Source organism: Hermetia illucens, chromosome 3 (assembly GCF_905115235.1).
Source record: "Hermetia illucens chromosome 3, iHerIll2.2.curated.20191125, whole genome shotgun sequence".
Classification (NCBI taxonomy): Eukaryota; Metazoa; Arthropoda; class Insecta; order Diptera; family Stratiomyidae; genus Hermetia; species Hermetia illucens.
Window position 1 is genome coordinate 150,572,271 of NC_051851.1, and position 18,721 is coordinate 150,590,991.

The window sequence follows — 18,721 nt, forward strand, 5'->3', positions numbered from 1 at the left end:
CCATATAGTGGCCGTCTTCTTTTCAGATTTTTCGGTTGGTTAGTTGCAGAGAATAGGTTCACTGAAGAAATGATCACTGTCGACCAGACGCACTCCCCACCTTTCCAACAGATGTCAAAACTTCGGAAAGTACAAATCGAGACCTTTCATTTGATACTCCACATGATTATATTCGGTGAAAAAATGTACACCCATCTTTTGCATGTATGGGGACCTCCCGTTAAATTCGACGTAAAAGGACATAACTCACTGTAAGCGTGTGCGTTCACAGTTCGCACCTTTCCTCCAAATATTGTGTCAATCGCTATAACAGTTTGTGAGAAAAATGCGTGGGGCAGACAGAAAGTGAATCGATTTTAATAAGGTTTTGTTTTACACATTCCATTAAGATTAATCCCAAATGTTTAAGCTCAAACTTAACTTTTATTCAGCTAACCTCGAGGCCAAAATCAAGTTTAGTTCTTCGGCCATGATAAAAGGATCATCCTTGTCCCTTCCATTGTCATCATCAACGGCGCAACAACCGGTATCCGGTCTAGGCCTGCCTTAATAAGGAACTCCAGATATCCCGGTTTTGCGCCGAGGTCCACCAATTCGATATCCCTAAAAGCTGTCTGGCGTCCTGTCCCACGCCATCGCTCCATCTTAGGCAGGGTCTGCCTCGTCTTCTTTTCCTACCATAGACATTGCCCTTATAGACTTTCCGGGTGGGATCATCTTCATCCATACGGATTAAGTGACCCGCCCACCGTAATCTATTGAGCCGGATTTTATCCACAACCGGACGGTCATGGTATCGCTCATAGATTTTGTCATTGTGTAGGCTACGGAATCGTCCATCCTCATGTAGGGGGCCAAAAATTCTTCGGAGGATTCTTCTCTCGAACGCGGCCAAGAGTTCGCAATTTTTCTTGCTAAGAACCCAAGTTTCCGAGGAATACATGAGGACTGGCAAGATCATTGTCTTGTACAGTAAGAGCTTTGACCCTATGGTGAGACGTTTCGAGCGGAACAGTCTTTATAAGCTGAAGTAGGCTCTGTTGGCTGACAACAACCGTGCGCGGATTTCATCATCGTAGTTGTTATCGGTTGTGATTTTCGACCCTAGATAGGAGAAATTGTCAACGGTCTCAAAGTTGTATTCTCCTATCCTTATTCTTCTTCGTGCTTGTGTTTGACCAGTGCGGTTTGATGTTGTTGGTGGATTCGTCTTCGGTGCTGACGTTGCCACCATGTATTTTGTCTTGCCTTTATTGATGTGCAGCCCAAGATCTCGCGCCGCCTGCTCGATCTGGATGAAGGCAGTTTGAACGTCTCGGGTGGTTCTTCCCATGATGTCGATATCGTCAGCATAGGCCAGTAGTTGGGTGGACTTGAAGAGGATCATACCTCTTGCATTCACCTCAGCATCACGGATCACCTTCTCGAGGGCCAGGTTAAAGAGGACGCATGATAGCGCATCCCCTTGTCGTAGACCGTTGTTGATGTCGAATGGTCTTGAGAGTGATCCTGCTGCTTTTATCTGGCCTCGCACATTGGTCAGGGTCAGCCTAGTCAGTCTTATTAATTTCGTCGGGATACCGAATTGTCCCCTGCGTTAACTGCTGAAATATATGTGTGCTTCGTGGCATGCACCATCTGTTGACTCCGTTCCATATTGTTGGATAAGTTTATTGTATTATTATTGTTAGTTCCATGCGTAATTTAGAGATGAAATGAGAAACCTTCTTCGAAAAACAACAAAAACGGTAAGCAACTGATAGCTATATTCTTCTGGTCTAGATTCTTGCTCACACTTTCAAGTGCTGGCTTCAATATCTATAAGTAGAGGCGCGAATAATTCTTGCACACATTTGTCTAATTCCTGTCGCATCTGATTCCCCGGATCATTTCTTCAAAAATAATTTGTCAGTATTAGTTTAAAACCGTCCATATTTTCTCCGCTCATAGGCTCTCAAACCGTCAAATTGGTTCATTCAGCGCAGATTTCGGTTGCTGTCTGCGCTGTCACCCTTTCCCTGCTGATTGTCAGATTTGAAAAGGCGCGAACGGCGCGAGCCGTCTGTGTAAACGCTTTTCCCCCTCGTCTTGTAATGTTTTGTTGTGAACTCAACTGGCAGTAAGTTACATTAGTGCCGATTCCCCACTAATATTCTGGCCGATTATATTCTTCAGATGCCACGATGAATAGGTGTTATTTCTGTAAACGCGAATCGAACCGATTCAAGAAGCCCCAAGGAAACATTCTTAAGAGCATAAAGAAGTATAAGCCGCAAGTGACGGTGGGTTTGCTTTGGAGTTGTGTCTTTCGTTTATTTTGATAGAAAATCTTTAAAGATATCTTACCTGTTTGGTTTGTGGTTCTCAGGGTGAGACGCTCATGTGCACGACCTGTTATAAGCGCGCCAAGGATCGACTGCAGGAGTACATTCGCAGGAAGCAAACAGAGGACGAAAGTTCACGGAGCAATGCTGTAACCACTGTAGGCTCGATGGAAACAGCTTCTCAAGATAGTTTCGATCGAATTGTAAATCAAGTATCAATGCGGAGTGTGCAGCGCATTAGCAGAGAGGGACGAGCTCTTGTTGCTGAGGTTAGTGATGATTTCAGTCCTTAAGCGGATTCTGTCTGAGAAAATTCTTCCAAAAAATGAAGAGTTTCAACAAAATTCTGACCTTTCCTTGTTGGTAGATGCGTCAATCGGATGCTGGAACCCCGTCGACGTCCCGGCGGCGACCTACGCGAATAGTTTACGTTGATGAGACGGAAGAGGTTGTGGAAGAACGACATGTCGCAGGTGATACCAGTAGTATAAGTAGGGATGGTGAGTAACATCTACAGATTCTATAGACATCGGTCTGTTTGACCTTTCTGCTCTCAAAGCAGTCGTAGGGCACAGGTTACGCTCTCTAAATAACTTCTCCTCCAACTCTCTTTTCACTGGTCCTATCGGCGGACCCGTTCAGGAGAAGTTTGATTGTTCGCAGATCCCCACATTAGGTTCATACTCAGTAGATTGAAGGCAGATCTAAGACTCACCAATTTGGGAGATAACGTAAGCCGTCAGTTCCAGAAAGAAGATATTATATTGGAGTCCAAGAAATCTAGGGATTGGAAATTCCTTAGGTCATTTAGTGGACATACATAAGGTCTAGCAGGCGGAGATCTCTATAGTTTGAAAGGACATACATAGAGTTACCACCGGACTTGGAGAATAATAGGCAAAGACGCCACGAAGAGCTAGAGTGGGACATAAATCGCTATCATCATCTTAACAGTGGAGGTAGCACTTGAACTGGCGGCAGAAAGCAAAGTAAATAGAGGCGGGTGGCACGGAAATGGTACTTTAGATACCTTGGCTTCGGTGACATTGCGAAGGTCGAAGTAATTTAGGAGATGCGGAGCGGAGAGCTACATCCGCAGCGACGGTGGAGTGCGTTGCACAACTCTTATGTGCTCGGAGTGCACGAGAGTCCTCAACGTAAATCGTGGGTGAGGCTGATACAAACCAACCTTATCCCCTGCGGGACGGCGCAGGCCTTTCTTTGGCAAGCTATAATTAGTGAGCTGTATCAAAGCCACCATCGTGACAATTGGATTAAAGATCGAACTGGCTAAGTAAAGCTATGAGTTTGCGTAGAAAAGTCCTTCATATTCAGCTGTTATGTATCGTCCAGTTCTACACTTGGCGAGTGTGTGCAGATCCTCAGCACTATGGTTCGCGAGAAGACGTGGACCGAAGATCACAGCAGCGAATTTAATGCGCTGGCGACATACAGCCAACTTTTTACTGCCTACAACTACTTTCAGATCGTGCTGCTGCTTTTGAGGTGGACACGTTTTTTTCGGTGCTCAAGCCCGACATATCCCTGAATGATCCGCCCATAGAAACAGATCACCCAATAGGCGGTGAAAGTATTTGATGTTACTATGGCGGTGCGAATGCCGATATCCTCTGCACATCTCTGTCAGAGCAATGAGCTGACATGCCGAGAACTAGGGGGAAATGATTACGGACGTTTTTCTTAGGTAAAAAAGTCAATTCCGTGTACTTTTGGACAAGTAGTCTTTACTAGAGGCTTAGAGGGTGTTTGTGCTTCCCGTTCTGGGAGAGGGTTACGTTTATTGCAGGCAAGCACGCAGAGGATGTGGAGGTCAACGCAGCGGAGACAATAAAAGTGCTAAGGTCTTGGCTGTAAAGTGTCGGGCTAACCCAGGTGGATTACGAAACAGGGACGGTTTTTTTATAAAGAACTGTAGAAAGGACACTATAAATATGGAAGTCGGTGGGCATATGGTCGTCTCTAAGCCAGTTGCCAAATACCTTGGGGTGATAATTGATGCCAAATTGAGTTTTAAGGAGCACCTAGAGAAGTCACAGTTATATGATTTCTGACGGGACGAGTCTTCGAAGGGTCGGGGATCCATAGGCGCATTCCCAACATAAGTTGACCGGAAACACATCAGCTAGAGAGGAATCCCTCGCAATTTCAGGACGCCAACGAGTGGCTTACCCTAGAAACACATAGTGTCGAATGATGGAGGAAATTGGAAGCTTCTCGGGAAATCTTGGGGGAGCTGAAACGGCAACGATGGGTGGTTAGCCCTTGGTGACACGCTATGTCCCACTTATCGTAAATTTCATTGTTAGCGTTTCCAAATTAAATGATTATAACCTGTGCGTCGCTGATGTCGGCATGGATTTCAGTTGATGTTCATGGTGCTGCGCTGTTTGGTCGATTATCAGGGGGGGAGGGGTGATGCGAGATTGGGGTGCATTGGAAGTCTATATTGGGAGTCTCGGTGACAGGTGCGAGCCGGCAGGTGTCATAGTTGACAACAAAGAATAACAAAAGGAGCGACTCGGGTATGATGCTTTCTAGTCGCGCCTGTTAGTGAGTGAAACCGGTAAACTTATTCAATTACTGGCAGAGCTTGGTGACTGTGCTGAAGCAACTGCTCTGCGAAATTAAGTAATTGAGTCGTGATGACGCCGGTACCGAACTGTCACAGTTTTTGGGCTTCCAGAGATTTTCAGAGAGCTCACAGGCTACCCTGGCATGCGCAGATTTGGGGTCTCTGGATATGTTGGGTCGCCTCTATAGATAAAATTCACAAGGTCGACGTGCGACCCGTGGTTGGCGAAGTGTCTCATGAGACGTCAAGCCAGGGGATCAGCTACATCGGAAAGTATGCAGTGCTGACAGCCACCGATTCTAAATTGGCAGAGTCAGTCGGTGTTTGCATTCGAAAAGTAAGACTAGATTACGGTCTGGTCTGTCTGTTGAAAAGGGCGATCGGGGAGTAGGTCATCAGGGCATGCTGAAACTATCGTAGATTTGGCGAAAAGACCGCAAAATGTACTAGCCCCTCCACTTTGTAGACAAGAAACTACCCTTCTTGGAAGCTCTGTCGACAGTCACCCGAAATGCAGCACCAAGTCGCCTAACAATTTGTAACCCCTTGAGCTGGCTCGATTACCTTGTCAGAACACGCGCTGATGTCTCGGTTCTTCCTGCATCTTGGAATCATAAATTGAAACCGCAATTGTTAAAACTGTCTGCAGCAAATTACGCACCGTACGCAAACATTAATCTAAGACTTCTATGATCGTTTTCTTGGTGCTACATTGTCATGGATATCAATACTCCTATCTTAGGTGCAGATTTCCTGAGCCACTATGGATTGTTAGTTGATCTGCAGAACAGATCCCTTGTTGACCCCACAACTTCCCTTAAGTTAATCAGGAAGAATCTTAACCTACACGACCAACACTCTTTCGATCGTTTTTAAAGACGTTGTCAACCCACATATTCGCGTACTTCTTCAAAAATACTACTACTGATTGTAGTCTCTCTGAGTCCGTTAAGCATGAGTTTACCATCCCATCGACACTACTCGGTCGCGTTGCGTTTCTACTTGTCTGGATCGAAGTGCACAAGGTAGTCAAACGCACAAGGGGCCTAAACCTTCCGCTTATCGGTGAAACATGTTAGAAAAATTGTACCAACTTGACTTGATTTTGCATCCACAACCACTGGACCTGCATCCGGACGTGGATTAATCTTGATTGCCGGCTCTGAAAATCAATTCCCCTGAACGAATGCAGGATCCTGGTAACAAACTGCTTACTTCCTTCTATCCCTCGCAGTGAGCGTTCGCGCTCGACGTACACCGTCCTCTCACCACGAAAATTTTCCACCCGCCCTGGGATGGTGGCCATTTAACAGCCTCTGGGGGCTAACCTTTCCAGATAAAGTTCACATTCGTTTTCTTGGGATGGCAGGTAAGCGTTCGTGGGTGTTTTTCTACCCAATGCGCTACATGATCAGAATCACGATCCGCAACTTTCTTTGAACTGGGATTCAGCTATTCGAGCAACCGAGAACGGTGGGGGGATACATACAAGCCAAAAGCCACAAAACTCAAAGCCGACACTTTTCTAAACTTTAGACTGAAACGGACTATCAGGAATTAAACACAAATTCTTAAGCACTCGGGACTACTTTTAATCATCAACATCATCAACGGCGCAACAACCGGTATCCGGTCTAGGTCTGCTTTAATATGCAACTCCAGACATCCGCCGAGGTCCACCAATTCGATACACCTAAAGGCTGTCTGGCGTACTGGTCTACGCCATTGCTGCATTTCAGGCAGGGTCTGCTTCGTCTTCTTGTTCTATCATAGATATTGCCCTTATAGACTTTCCGGATTTTATCCCCAACCTGACGTTCATGGTATCGCTCATAGATTTCATTGTTATGTAGGCTCTTCATGTAGGGGGCCAAAAATTATTCGGAGGATACTTCTCTCGAATGCACTATCATAGGCGGCCTTAATGTTGAAAAGATGATGCAACTGATATCCATATTCCAACAGTTTTTCCATCGCTTGCCACACAGAGAAAATCTGTTACTGATTTGCTTGGAGTAAAGCATCTTTGGTATGGGTCGATGATGTTCACAGACTTTTTCTGCTATACTTGGTGGTGGCAGTATTTGTCCGTCGTCTTCAGTTGGGAGGACCTCCAACTCGCCGATGTTCTGGTTGTTCAGTAGCTCATTAAAGTACTCAACCCATCGCTCCAATATGCCCATTCTGTCGGAAATCAGATTTCCCTATTTGTCTGGGCAGGGTGAGCATCGAGGTGTATAAGGCTTCATCCTGCTGACTTGTTGGTAAAACTTCCGCGCCTGTGCGGTTGCTCCCTGTACTTTTCTAGTTCATAGACTTGTTGGTTCTCCCAGGCTTCCTTTTTCCGTCTGTGAAGTTGGACAAGCGACGGAGTTCGTGAAGTCTCTGCGCGTGCCCGCGTCTTTTGAGAATGGAACATTACTCGGCATGAGGCATTCTTTCGTTCCATTGCTAGCTAACATTCATCGTCGAACCAGCCGTTCCGCCTTTTTTTACGACTGGCCGTATCAATGATAACGCCCTTCGGGTGATTGTGAAAATCATTTCTTGATCCTTAAGTATTTATTCAGTTTTATTAAAGCTATTGCATTATTGTCACTAAATTGTCTTTTATATACAAAAATATTTAATTTAATTCAAAAGAAAAATATTTGAAAAGCGAATCGTTTGAATTGACATAATCATAGAACTTATCTTTTTTATATTATTTACAATTATTCTTTAATTTAAGATGAAATACAAAACCAAAACGACCAGTCCGGTTGATGGTTGAGAACTGACTTACTTCTTGCTTCTCAAACGTTAGAGGCAGAAAAGACGTCTCCCTTCATTTGTTTCTTTTCTGCCCCTAACTCATGGCACACTCGCCGGTCCTCCACTCCCGTATCGTGCTCCGCAAAGTGGATAGATCCGCGCCATCTATTCGTTGGCACTCGCAACATTCGAAATAAATTTCGAATGCCGCGAATCCTGCCGCGCCACATCACTCCGCCCCCAGATGAAACCTAGGGGGTTTCAGCGACTGATCCCCGAACTTCGTTCGCCGTTAATCCACAAAGCGGACACGACGTTGCTTCGGGGCGCACGCGGGTTTCAGCCTGGACAAAGAGACCGCCCTCCTGTGACCACCGATCTCGAGCTGGAAGAAATGTTCTCCCCGCTCGAGAACGCGGTACGGGCCCTCATATGGAGGCTGCAGCGGCTTCCGGACAGCATCCGTTCTGATCAGCACATGCGTGCATGTGTCCAGTTCCTTGGGCGAACAAGCAGGTATGGACGAGTGTCGAGTGGGTGGTGGCGCCTTGATGCGCCGAAGATTGTCCCTCAGCAGACGCACCAACCCCGACTCCGTGAGACCCGATCTCTTGTCGAAGACCGGATCGCTTGGGAGTCTTGGGTTCTCCCCGTAAACCAACTCCGCGGGGCTGGCAGCAAATTCCTCTCGGCGGGTTGTACGAAGGCCGAGTAGGACGAGAGGCAAGACTTGCGTCCAGGACGGGTCGTCGCGTGCCATAATGGCGGCTTTCAGCGTCCGGTGCCAACGTTCCAACATCCCATTGGATTGTGGGTGGTATGCCGTAGTCCGCTGGCGTTTAAAACCAAGGAGTTTGCCTAACTCGGAGAAAAGGGTGGACTCAAATTGCATTCCCTGGTCAGTGATGACCACTGCAGGGACGCCAAAGCGGGGTATCCACTCTCGACAGAGGGCTTCAGCACATGATTGCGCCGTAATGTCTTTCAGAGGTATTGCCTCAGGCCACCGCGTGAACCTGTCGATGATTGTGAGGCAATACTTATAACCGTGCGAGTCTCGCAAAGGCCCTACTATGTCGAGGTGTATGGTGTGGAAACGCTTGGTGGTGCGGGGGAATGAGCCCACTTCTTTCCTAACATGCCTGGAGACTTTACACTTTTGGCATGCGATGCACTCTCTGGCCCAGGAATTGATATCCTTGTTCATGGAGGGCCAGAAGTATTTTCCGGTGACTAACCGGTTTGTTGTCCTGATGCCGGGGTGCGCCAAGTCGTGAACTGCGTGGAACACTTCCTTGCGAAATGTGGCCGGAATGTATGGCCGAGGTCCCTTTTCCGAGTCTTCGCAGCAGAGCGAGAGGTTTGAGCCGAAGATGGGCAACTCCCGAAATTTGTATTTGGGGTTGGACATGAGGCTCTGAAGTGCTGCGTCATCCACTTGCGCCTTGGCAATAGCCGAGAAATCGAGTGAGGCGGGGATGTTAACTTCGGAGACACGAGACAAAGCGTCAGCAACAATGTTGTCCTTCCCGGACACGTGCTGGATGTCCGACGTAAACTGGCTTATGAAGCTCAGGTGTCGAAGCTGACGAGGGGACGTTTTGTCGGGCTTCTGTTTCAAAGCGAACGTGAGAGGCTTATGGTCCGTGAACACTGTGAACGGCCTGCCTTCTAGGGAGAAACGGAAGTATTTGATGGACAGGTATGCGGCGAGCAGTTCGCGATCGTAGGTGCTGTAGTTCCGTTGAGCGGGATTCAACTGCTTCGAGAAGAAGCTCAACGGCTGCCAAACTTGGTCCACCTTTTGGTGAAGGGCAGCACCTACTGCGATGTCAGAGGCATCAACAAAAACGGCTAGGGGTGCATCTTGCAGAGGGAATGCCAAGAGTGTAGCGTCAGCCAGTTGTTGACGAGATTTGTCAAACGCGCAGATAGCCTCTTCAGACCACACGATCTCTCGTGTGTCCTTAGTTTTGGGGCCAGACAAGTACGCGTTCAAAATGGACTGGAAATGGGCGGCCTTGGGCAGGAAACGACGGTAGAAGTTTAGCATGCCCAAGAACCTCCTCAACTCCCTCACTGTCTTTGGACGCGGGAAGCTAGTTATCGCTTGCACTTTGTCTGGGTCGGGCTGTATTCCTTCAGGGGAAATGAAATGGCCGAGGAATCTCACCTGTTGTTGAAGGAATTTGCATTTCTCAACGTTTAGGACTAAACCGGCCTCAAGGAGACGTTGAAAAATGCACTCGAGATGGGCTAAGTGCTCAGACTCAGTGGAAGAAGCGACCAAAACATCATCCAAATATACGAAACAGAAATCGAGGTTTCGCAGGACTGAGTGAATGAACCTTTGAAAGGTTTGCGCCGCGTTGCACAATCCGAAAGTCATCCGGGTGAACTCGAAGAGTCCAAAGGGTGTGCATATTGCCGTCTTTGGAATGTCTTCAGGAGCTACTGGGATTTGGTGATAAGCCTTGGTTAAGTCCAAGGTCGAAAAGATGCGGCAATTCGCGAGGTGATGCGCAAAGTCGTGGATGAGTGGAATTGGATATCGGTCAGGAACAGTCTGTGCATTTAGCCTTCTGTAATCCCCACATGGGCGCCATTCGCCGTTTGGCTTAGGGACCATATGCAGTGGGGAAGACCAACAGCTGTTTGAGGGCCTGCAGATACCCTGTTGAACGAGTTGTTCAAACTCTTTCCGTGCAATTGCCAGTTTCTGAGATGGTAGAGGACGCACCTTCGAGAAGATCGGGGAACCAGTAGTGATAATGTGGTGCTGCACATTGTGCTTCACTGGTTTGGAGAGACTACAGTTGGTAGTAATCTGGCTGAACTTTTGGAGAAGTGCCCGAACACGAGAGTCGGTAATGTCTTCTAAAAGAACGGAAAGATTATTGCCTGGGTGAGATACCATATGTCCCGACGAATTAAGGTTGGTCGTGGAATCTATAAGAGACTTGTTTTGCAAGTCCACCAGCAATCCATAGTGACACAGGAAGTCTGCGCCTAGTATGGGGAAGCTGACATCCGCCAGGATGAAACGCCACGAAAACGTCCTACGCAAGCCAAGACTCACGTCTACTTGCCTATACCCGTACGTGTTTATGCGGGAGGAATTTGCTGCCGCAAGTTTGAGCGGTTGAGGGAAAAGTTGATGATGCTGGGGTACGGGAAGAACCGAAACTTCCGCACCCGTGTCGACGAGGTAGTTGCGCCCGCTGAGGGGGTCGAAAATAGTTAGGCGACGTGGCGCTGCGTTCTGGGTGGCCGCCGCCAAGACCCCCCGCGGACCTAGTTTTTTGCGGTAGGAGAGAATCTACACGGTAGCGTACATCTTGTCGCTTTATCCCCGAATCTGCGGTGGTACCAGCAAATCCCTTGGTCCGTGGACTGTCTTGACGACCTGCTACCTGATCGCCCTTTTCGGATGGCAGACCGTGAGCGTGCTCGCGATCTGGCGCCCGAACGCTGAGCGTCCCACGTCGCCCGCATCTCGGCCATACTGGCTGTTAAAGCAGCAATCTCGCGCCTCAATTCACCCACCTCATCCGACGGTGGTTGAACGGCCGCCAAGGTTGGGCGTACGTACACCTCCTGGACCTGGTCGGCCGTCGCTGCCAGTTCCTCCAAGGAACCGGAGACGCAAGCGAGGATCGCCTGGGTGCCCTCCGGGAGCCGACGCAGCCAGAGCGACTTGATCAGGTCTTCGCCGATCTTACTCCCACCCAATTGCCTCATTTCACGAAGCAATTGGCTGGGAGTTCGATCACCCAAGGTTAAACCTGCCAGCAAGTGGTCTAATTTTGCCGACTCGCTCGCCGACAGGCGCCCGATCAACTCGCTCTTGAGCTGCACGTACGATGTCGACTTCACCACGTCGGACACCAGAAGTATGGACTCTTCGTCCAGGCCGACCACCGCGTAGTTGAAACGTGTCGCGTCCGATGTGATGCCGGACATTTGGAACTGTGCTTCCAAATGCACGAACCACAGCTCGGGGTTCCGCCGCCAAAACGGAGGAACGCGTACGGCGAGGGCGGTCACTTGCGGGTCCGATGGGCCTGCTGCGTCTTTATTGTCAAAAGACATCTTGTTTCACGAAAAGTACGAGATTGAGATGCAAACGCGGTGAGTTTATACTGAAACGCGGTGAACTTTACACCGACACGGCAGGCCGCACCCACAAATGCACGCACGAAACGAGAAAAAACGAAGCGGACGCTATCCAGCGCAGACCAAAAACACCACCAAAAATGGAGGACTCGCGATGCCAAACACCTCCACGCCGTCTCTTGCAGCGATTTCAAAATTTTTTATTACTATTTTTTTAACTGAATAAATAAATAAATATTATATATAAATGAATAATAATTTCACTTAAGTATAGCTCCTCGACGGTGGCGCTGGTCGAGTTTGTCGGCTGTAGCTGCGGCGTTGGCGGTGCTGGGGACGTCCGTTTGTTGCTGTTGTTGATTGTTGTGGCACTGATGTTGTTGTTGTTGATACTGCTGTGGTGGCTGTTGCTGCTGCTGTTGATTTTGTGGTGGTTGTTGTTGTGCAGGAGGGCGTTTTTCTTTCTTGCTTGTGCTCCGACTCGGGATGTGGATGGATTTCTATTACTTGACAATGGGAAATCATCTATGGCGCGAGTATAGTCCAGAGTATATTCAGCATCCGAATAATTGCATTCTTCTTCAGTTGGCTCATAGTCTCCATTTATGATCTCAAAACGTTTCTTGAAAATATCACGATGTCTTTCTTCCAAGCTGCGTTCCAATTCATAGACCTTACGATGAAATTCGGCATCAAGATGTGTTGTTATCAGTTGTAACTTTTGAAGGGCACGAACTTTTTTTTTTTAAAATCGGGGTCACCAATTAAGTATTTATTCAGTTTTAATAAAGCTATTGCATTATTGTCACTAAATTGTCTTTTATATACAAAAATATTTAATTTAATTCAAAAGAAAAATATTTGAAAAGCGAATCGTTTGAATTGACATAATCATAGAACTTATCTTTTTTATATTATTTACAATTATTCTTTAATTTAAGATGAAATACAAAACCAAAACGACCAGTCCGGTTGATGGTTGAGAACTGACTTACTTCTTGCTTCTCAAACGTTAGAGGCAGAAAAGACGTCTCCCTTCATTTGTTTCTTTTCTGCCCCTAACTCATGGCACACTCGCCGGTCCTCCACTCCCGTATCGTGCTCCGCAAAGTGGATAGATCCGCGCCATCTATTCGTTGGCACTCGCAACATTCGAAATAAATTTCGAATGCCGCGAATCCTGCCGCGCCACAATCCTTCATCTCCGAGGCATCTGTTAGCTGCCGTTTTTGCGACATCTGCTTCCCCCTTGTAGGTGTAACGGAGGGCTGGGTTGTGAATGGAAGAGGGGATTGTAGGTGTTGTAATACGAGCCCGGAGCACTATGCCAACGAGATAGTGATCCGAGTCTATATTGACTCCCCTATATGTTCGACATTCTCAAGGCTGAGAGGTGGTGGCGTTCAATCAACATGTGGTCAATTTAGTTGAAAGTGGTCCCGTCTGGAGAGGCCCACTTATGTTTTTGGACCGCTTTCTGCGCAAACCAAGAGCTTCCAACAAACATTTCGTACGATACCGCTAACTGAATAATCCGCAGTCCGTTATCATTGGTATCCTTATATAAGTTGTGTGACCCGACGTATCGCTGGAATACGGGCTCCGTGCCTAGTTGACTTGGAACAGGCTTCGCAACTGCCTCGTAGAAGGTATCCTTTTCAGACTCTGTAGTTTCCTCTGTTGGGGCGTGAACGTTTATGAGGCTTATATTTCTAAATTTGCCGATGACAGCAGGTTTCATTTTTTGGCTAACTAAGAAAGCTATTCCGAGCACATGGTTTGCTGGATGGCCACTATAATATATGGTGTAGCGACTTTTCTCCAGGAAACCAGTCCCTGTCCAACGCATCTCCTGTAACGCTGTTACATCAGTCCTATATTGGGACAGGCTAGCTGCTCAGCAGCTTCATCTCTGTACAGGAAGCGCACCTTCCATGAGAAAATGCGCAAATCGTTATTCCTTTGTCGTTGCCGGGTTTGTCGTTGTGTAATCCGTCCAGTCCGAGGCTCCTGTTGTGGCTTCGTAACTTCGGTTTTCCTTGTAGGGTTGTCAGTCCTACCTAACCCCCAACCTGTAGGACAAGTTGAAACATTTTGTCCCGTTTTTAGGCGCGGGAGACTTACCTTCATCCTTCTCCGTCTGCGTTTAGAAAGAGCTTCCAGCAGCCACCACGTGGAGGTGGAGATAGAGTTTGGCAGTAGAGCTGCTGATGCTGGTTCAGCAGGCGTTTTCCAGGTTTTATGCTTCATTGTATTCAACGTTTCGCCCTGGAACCTATACTACCCTTTGACCACGGGATTACTTTTTCCCACCTTTATTACTCGATTAAAATCTTGGCGGTCCATTGCAACATGAGCAACATTCCCTTTCCTCTTTCCATCCTTCAATCCCCCAGAAAAATCACCTGCCATTTTGGGGTGCAGTGCCTTCATACTGATAAATTTCCTCTCCGTTTGACGACTCAAATTTGAATTTTCAAACTCCGAATGCGAGCAAGAGAATTGCACCGATGTAACAGATCTCCCCGCCGAGCGTGTGTTCTGGTGAACATTTTGTACTAGAAATTCTCCAGCCCAGGACCCCTCCAGTTTTTCGAGCTGTTTAGGCCTCATCGTATTTCCTCTTCGGTAACATCCGCAAATTTCTGCTTTAGTCTGTCCAGAATATCAACTATGAGTGGGGACTGGGGCATGTCATAGTTCCGGAAAACTCTGTTGTTTGTTCTCCGAACCGTGTGCTGACATTGCCAGTGTTGATTTGAGTCAGCCTAGCAATGTCCTGCCTTAATGAGTTGTGCCGACGTTCCCGCGAAAGCGAATCTTCTGACCGTGCAATGTGACAGCCCCAACTGGACCACAATACACAAGTGATTATAGTTGCAGTACTGCCATGTAAGCTTACGATCGAGACGCGATCTCATCATTGATTTGAGATGGAATTCTCGGAGTTCCTGTAAATGCATAGAGCCTGGGAATACTTGGTAGATGCAAAGGATCCATTTATATGCTCTTAAAAAATAGTTCCGAACTTTCGGCGAGTACTGAAACTGTTGCCCGAAGTTAGGATCGGTTATGGCGGAGTTTTGTGTTCTGGTCCCAACTTCTGAGTGATTAGTACCGGCAGTGTAGCTTCTAGGAATGAAGGTGTACGCTGTGTGGGAAACGTGGTAACTAATTTCAAGCTTAAATGCAAGGCTGGTTCAGTAGTAGAGGGTTTTGGAGCTTTGGATCCCGGGTTTCAGGAAGGATTCGTTTGTACGAATGTTGTGACGTTGTGATCCTAGGCGGGATAGAAATTAGCGACACAGTTGATATCCTCCTTTCAGCTAGCTACAGAAATCCTGAAAGGAAGTGTATTGGGTGCTGATTGTAATTAGAAGCGCAATGTCCACAAAGAAGCGACCTCCTGCATTGTATGATATCATGGTGGCCCTGAACGTGTTGTGATTCGAATTAATGTAGTATTCAGTTTTCAAGTATTCCAAAGTCTGTGTCGCATTTTGAATATTTCTAATTTTTCTTACAGAAAGTGAACAGTTAATTATACCTGACAATAACAATGATAAGACGAAATCATTGCAACGCGTTCGTGAAAGCGACGCATCGTCAGATCCGCTAAATTCTGATCTTATTCAAGAATACTATTCTAGTGATGATGATACGATCGTGCGTGAGGGTGAGTAAATGTTTTTATGAGTTGTTTCTTGTTTAAATGAATATATAAATTCATTATTTGAGCGTTAAATATGTAAAGTTAGCTTGGATGTTGTGGGTAATAAAGGGATATCTTTAATCCCTGGCCAGCAATTTCATTCACGTTGTTTTTGAAGCAGAGATGAAGTAGTATCTGATGAGTTGCCTTTCCTCTAGAGGAAACCGTAATCCATTTCTTACTCTTTCTTTTTAGATTGAAGATTTTATTTTGATTTTCGTTGGATGTACTTTACTTCGGGAGCCAGTTGTGTTTCCCGCATTGGGAACAACTGGGGACAATTAATTCACGAAAAACAGTCCTTCTGCTGAAAAAGAAATATCTTTGACCTAAAAAAGGAACGAAAAAGTTGACTGACGGTTTCGTCCAGGGCAGAGGCAACTCATCAGGCGCTGCTTCATCCCTGCCCTGGGAGCAGCGTGACCGAAAGTAACGACAGATGGTAATCACTCCATCGCTCCATTCACTCATCAGACGCCGCCTCACCTTCACTTCACTTGAATATAATTCGAACCCATTACGTATTTGCGATTATATTTAAATGGGGCGATTACCATCTGTCGTTACTTTCGGTCACGCTGCTCCCAGGGCAGAGGTGAGGTAGCGTCTGATGAGTTGCTACTGCCCTGGACGAAACCGTCAACCAAATTTTCCGTTTTTTTTTGAAAACTTGGGTGTTTAACCCAAAAAAGAGGAGTCCGTGGACTACAAAAGAGGAAGTAAGTTGCTTCCCAAGTGGTCCGGTCCGTCACCAAGTGGGGCCGGACTCAGGTCTCCCAGCCTCCTCAACTGAAAAGGGATTTTTTCCACATTCCCTTTTTTACCTACTGTGGATTTGGATCTTTTTTGAAAAGAGTCTTATGCCTTTTCGATGGAAATGTCCCTAAATCTAATGACTTTGGATATTAAAGTTTAGGCTTAGATGTAGAGTTAATTTTTATCACTTCAATTTTTAAAGATAGCAACGTTCATCCAATCTTTTTCAGATGACCCTTTGCCTGGCGTTAAACCAATTGTTAAAAGTGAGTATTCATCCTCTTATTTATTTTTATATCACATATTTACGCTCCATATAACTTGATTTTAAGGACGACGAACTCCGGTTGTTTTTGCGGATGAACGATTGATTCCTGTGTTTAATACGAAAACCTACGGCGGTTAGATCTCAGCTTGACAAAAGATGAGGTGTGAAAAAGGTGATGCGCCATACCTTGCACACGTTGCTTGCAATCTCCAGGGGACATTGATGCGTTTTGTATTTTTACGACTTATAAGTCTTTTTTCTAAGCTGTGTTACTTATTTTTATAGGAAAAGTCTGAATTTTTATAAGAATCCGATAGCAAATTGCATTTACGGTTATAGATTAATATTATCTTGAAGAATAAAAAAGACGATATTCAAAATTATCTTTTCCATACGTAGAAGTTGAAGTGCTTGCATTTAGGTTTGTCGTTCTGGGGGAGAAAAACCTCGTTTTGGGTGGAAGAAGGGGTAGAATTAGAGGCTGGGTTCAGGGTGGGCTCCACGCTGGACAGAATTGGAAGTTAGAAGCTGGGGTTTGGTACTAAGGATAGATAGGGATTGAAAATTGGGACTGGGAGTAGTTACCGATGTAGAAGAATTCTCTATCTTGGGGCTCAAAGAGGCGGTTTAGGGATTGAAAGCATAAGAGAAGTTGAGGGGACAGATGGGTATGAAGAAGGTTCTTTTCGACGTTTCAATCTGTATGACCTGAGTGATAAACGGGTTATGGTGTGTCTGGCGTTAGGCTAGGAACTAAACGGCGTGACGGGCCAGAACAGCGTCGATGTGGGGAGTTTGGCAGGAATCGTATAGGATTTGGTTGGTAATGTATTTGGACCAAAAGATGATACCGAAAATGAGGAGAGGTCTGATCAGCTCTTTGTCAAAGAATAGCTTTATTTACTTGGACGCTGTATTTGAAGATGGGATACAGGGTTTGCAGGCACCGTTTGCACGGTTCAGTGCCTTTGAAATATGGAATCTGTGACAAAGACGAGAGTTCATTGTCACTCTTACTCACTTCATTCATAATGGAAATGATCGTATCGTGGATTTTCAGTGAAAAGACAACGATGTTGTGGCGGTACAGCGGAGGCGTGAACCACGGATGCATGCCGTGGTCAATTCGCCTCTGCCGACGCAGCTGACGGCCTGACGTGATTGCGGCGCGCAGGGACTGACGCTACTGCCTCATTCAATCGCCTCTCAATATAAGAAAGTAGCTAAGGCTTCTATCCCGTCGGAAACTCTGCTTAAGACACTAAACACTCGTGAATATTGCCTATGTGCCTTTTTGTCGGTGTCAGTGATGTCATTGAAGTCGACGTCGAAGTCGTTGATCTGCTCTCTCCCAATCGGCATTTTCTTGCGGATATTGCAGAAGGGGCGCACGGCTTAACAATAGAGGACATTAAACGCCTGATTGATCTCCCCAAACCCATATGATTGTGGCTGCAATTGAACTGTCGACCCCGTCAGGTGTTCGCGCGGATCTGCGAGAGGTATCCAATTACGCCCCGGCTACGCGTTATTACATATATATTCATATATGTTTGGACTTGTTCACACTAAATCTGTTTTATTCATAGTGTCATCGCTTTATCATTATCTTTTCTTTTCTTTTAATTTCTCCTCGTGAGTTGACTTGGCTTCCTTTTTGTTGTTCTTCGCTTTAGTTTTCCCGCTCCGGTGTCCCGTCTTGGCTTCACTCTCTGGTTGACATGTCGCGGGAGGAGAAAACCTTGCTCCTATGTGCGGCTGGAGGAGCAACTCATACGCCGGCTTTTAGTGATTGAAGAAGCGAAGCTAAATCACTTACTGAATGAGCTGACTCTGGGCGACCATACCCCTAGCCAGTTGCTTCGAGAAATGAGGAAGATGGGTGGGGATGAGGTCGGCTTAGAGCTGTTGAGGTCCCTCTGGTTGCAGCGGTTCTTGGAAAGCACCCGCTCAATCTTGGTCTGCGCGGACTCGGGGTCTCTGGAGGTGTTATCCCTCATGGCGTTACGAAGCTCACGGGATGTCGATCTCGATCGCAGTCACGGTCGAGATCTGCTCCCGAAATGGGCGCTCTGGTAGTCGCAGTGCCGGGAGGCAGGTGAATGTGAGTCTCAGACTGCACCGAACGTTTTCGTGGCGATTCGATGTGGCGGACATTAGCATCCCCATTTTAGGCGCAGACTTCCTGTTACTGTGGG

The 18,721-nt window shown here is 46.7% G+C and overlaps 1 protein-coding gene across 1 annotated transcript; it reads left to right on the forward strand.

Annotated features, from left to right (window-relative positions):
- The first annotated feature begins 2,139 nt into the window (after window positions 1–2,139).
- LOC119651779 lies at window positions 2,140–16,912 on the forward strand. The gene is made up of 6 exons (XM_038055534.1): window positions 2,140–2,282; window positions 2,369–2,593; window positions 2,692–2,824; window positions 15,314–15,463; window positions 16,486–16,521; window positions 16,588–16,912. The coding sequence occupies exons 1-6, from the start codon at window positions 2,184–2,186 to the stop codon at window positions 16,659–16,661; spliced, it is 717 nt and encodes a 238-aa protein (XP_037911462.1). The 5' UTR covers window positions 2,140–2,183; the 3' UTR covers window positions 16,662–16,912.
- Window positions 16,913–18,721: the final 1,809 nt, after the last annotated feature.

What these genes read in the sequence shown, in the direction of transcription:
- LOC119651779 (XM_038055534.1), top strand. Translation starts at nt 2,184, where the DNA reads ATGAATAGGTGTTATTTCTGTAAACGCGAATCGAACCGATTCAAGAAG. An exon ending in AGTATAAGCCGCAAGTGACG is followed by an intron (nt 2,283 to 2,368) that starts GTGGGTTTGCTT and finishes TGTGGTTCTCAG; the next exon opens with GGTGAGACGCTCATGTGCAC. An exon ending in GACGAGCTCTTGTTGCTGAG is followed by an intron (nt 2,594 to 2,691) that starts GTTAGTGATGAT and finishes CCTTGTTGGTAG; the next exon opens with ATGCGTCAATCGGATGCTGG.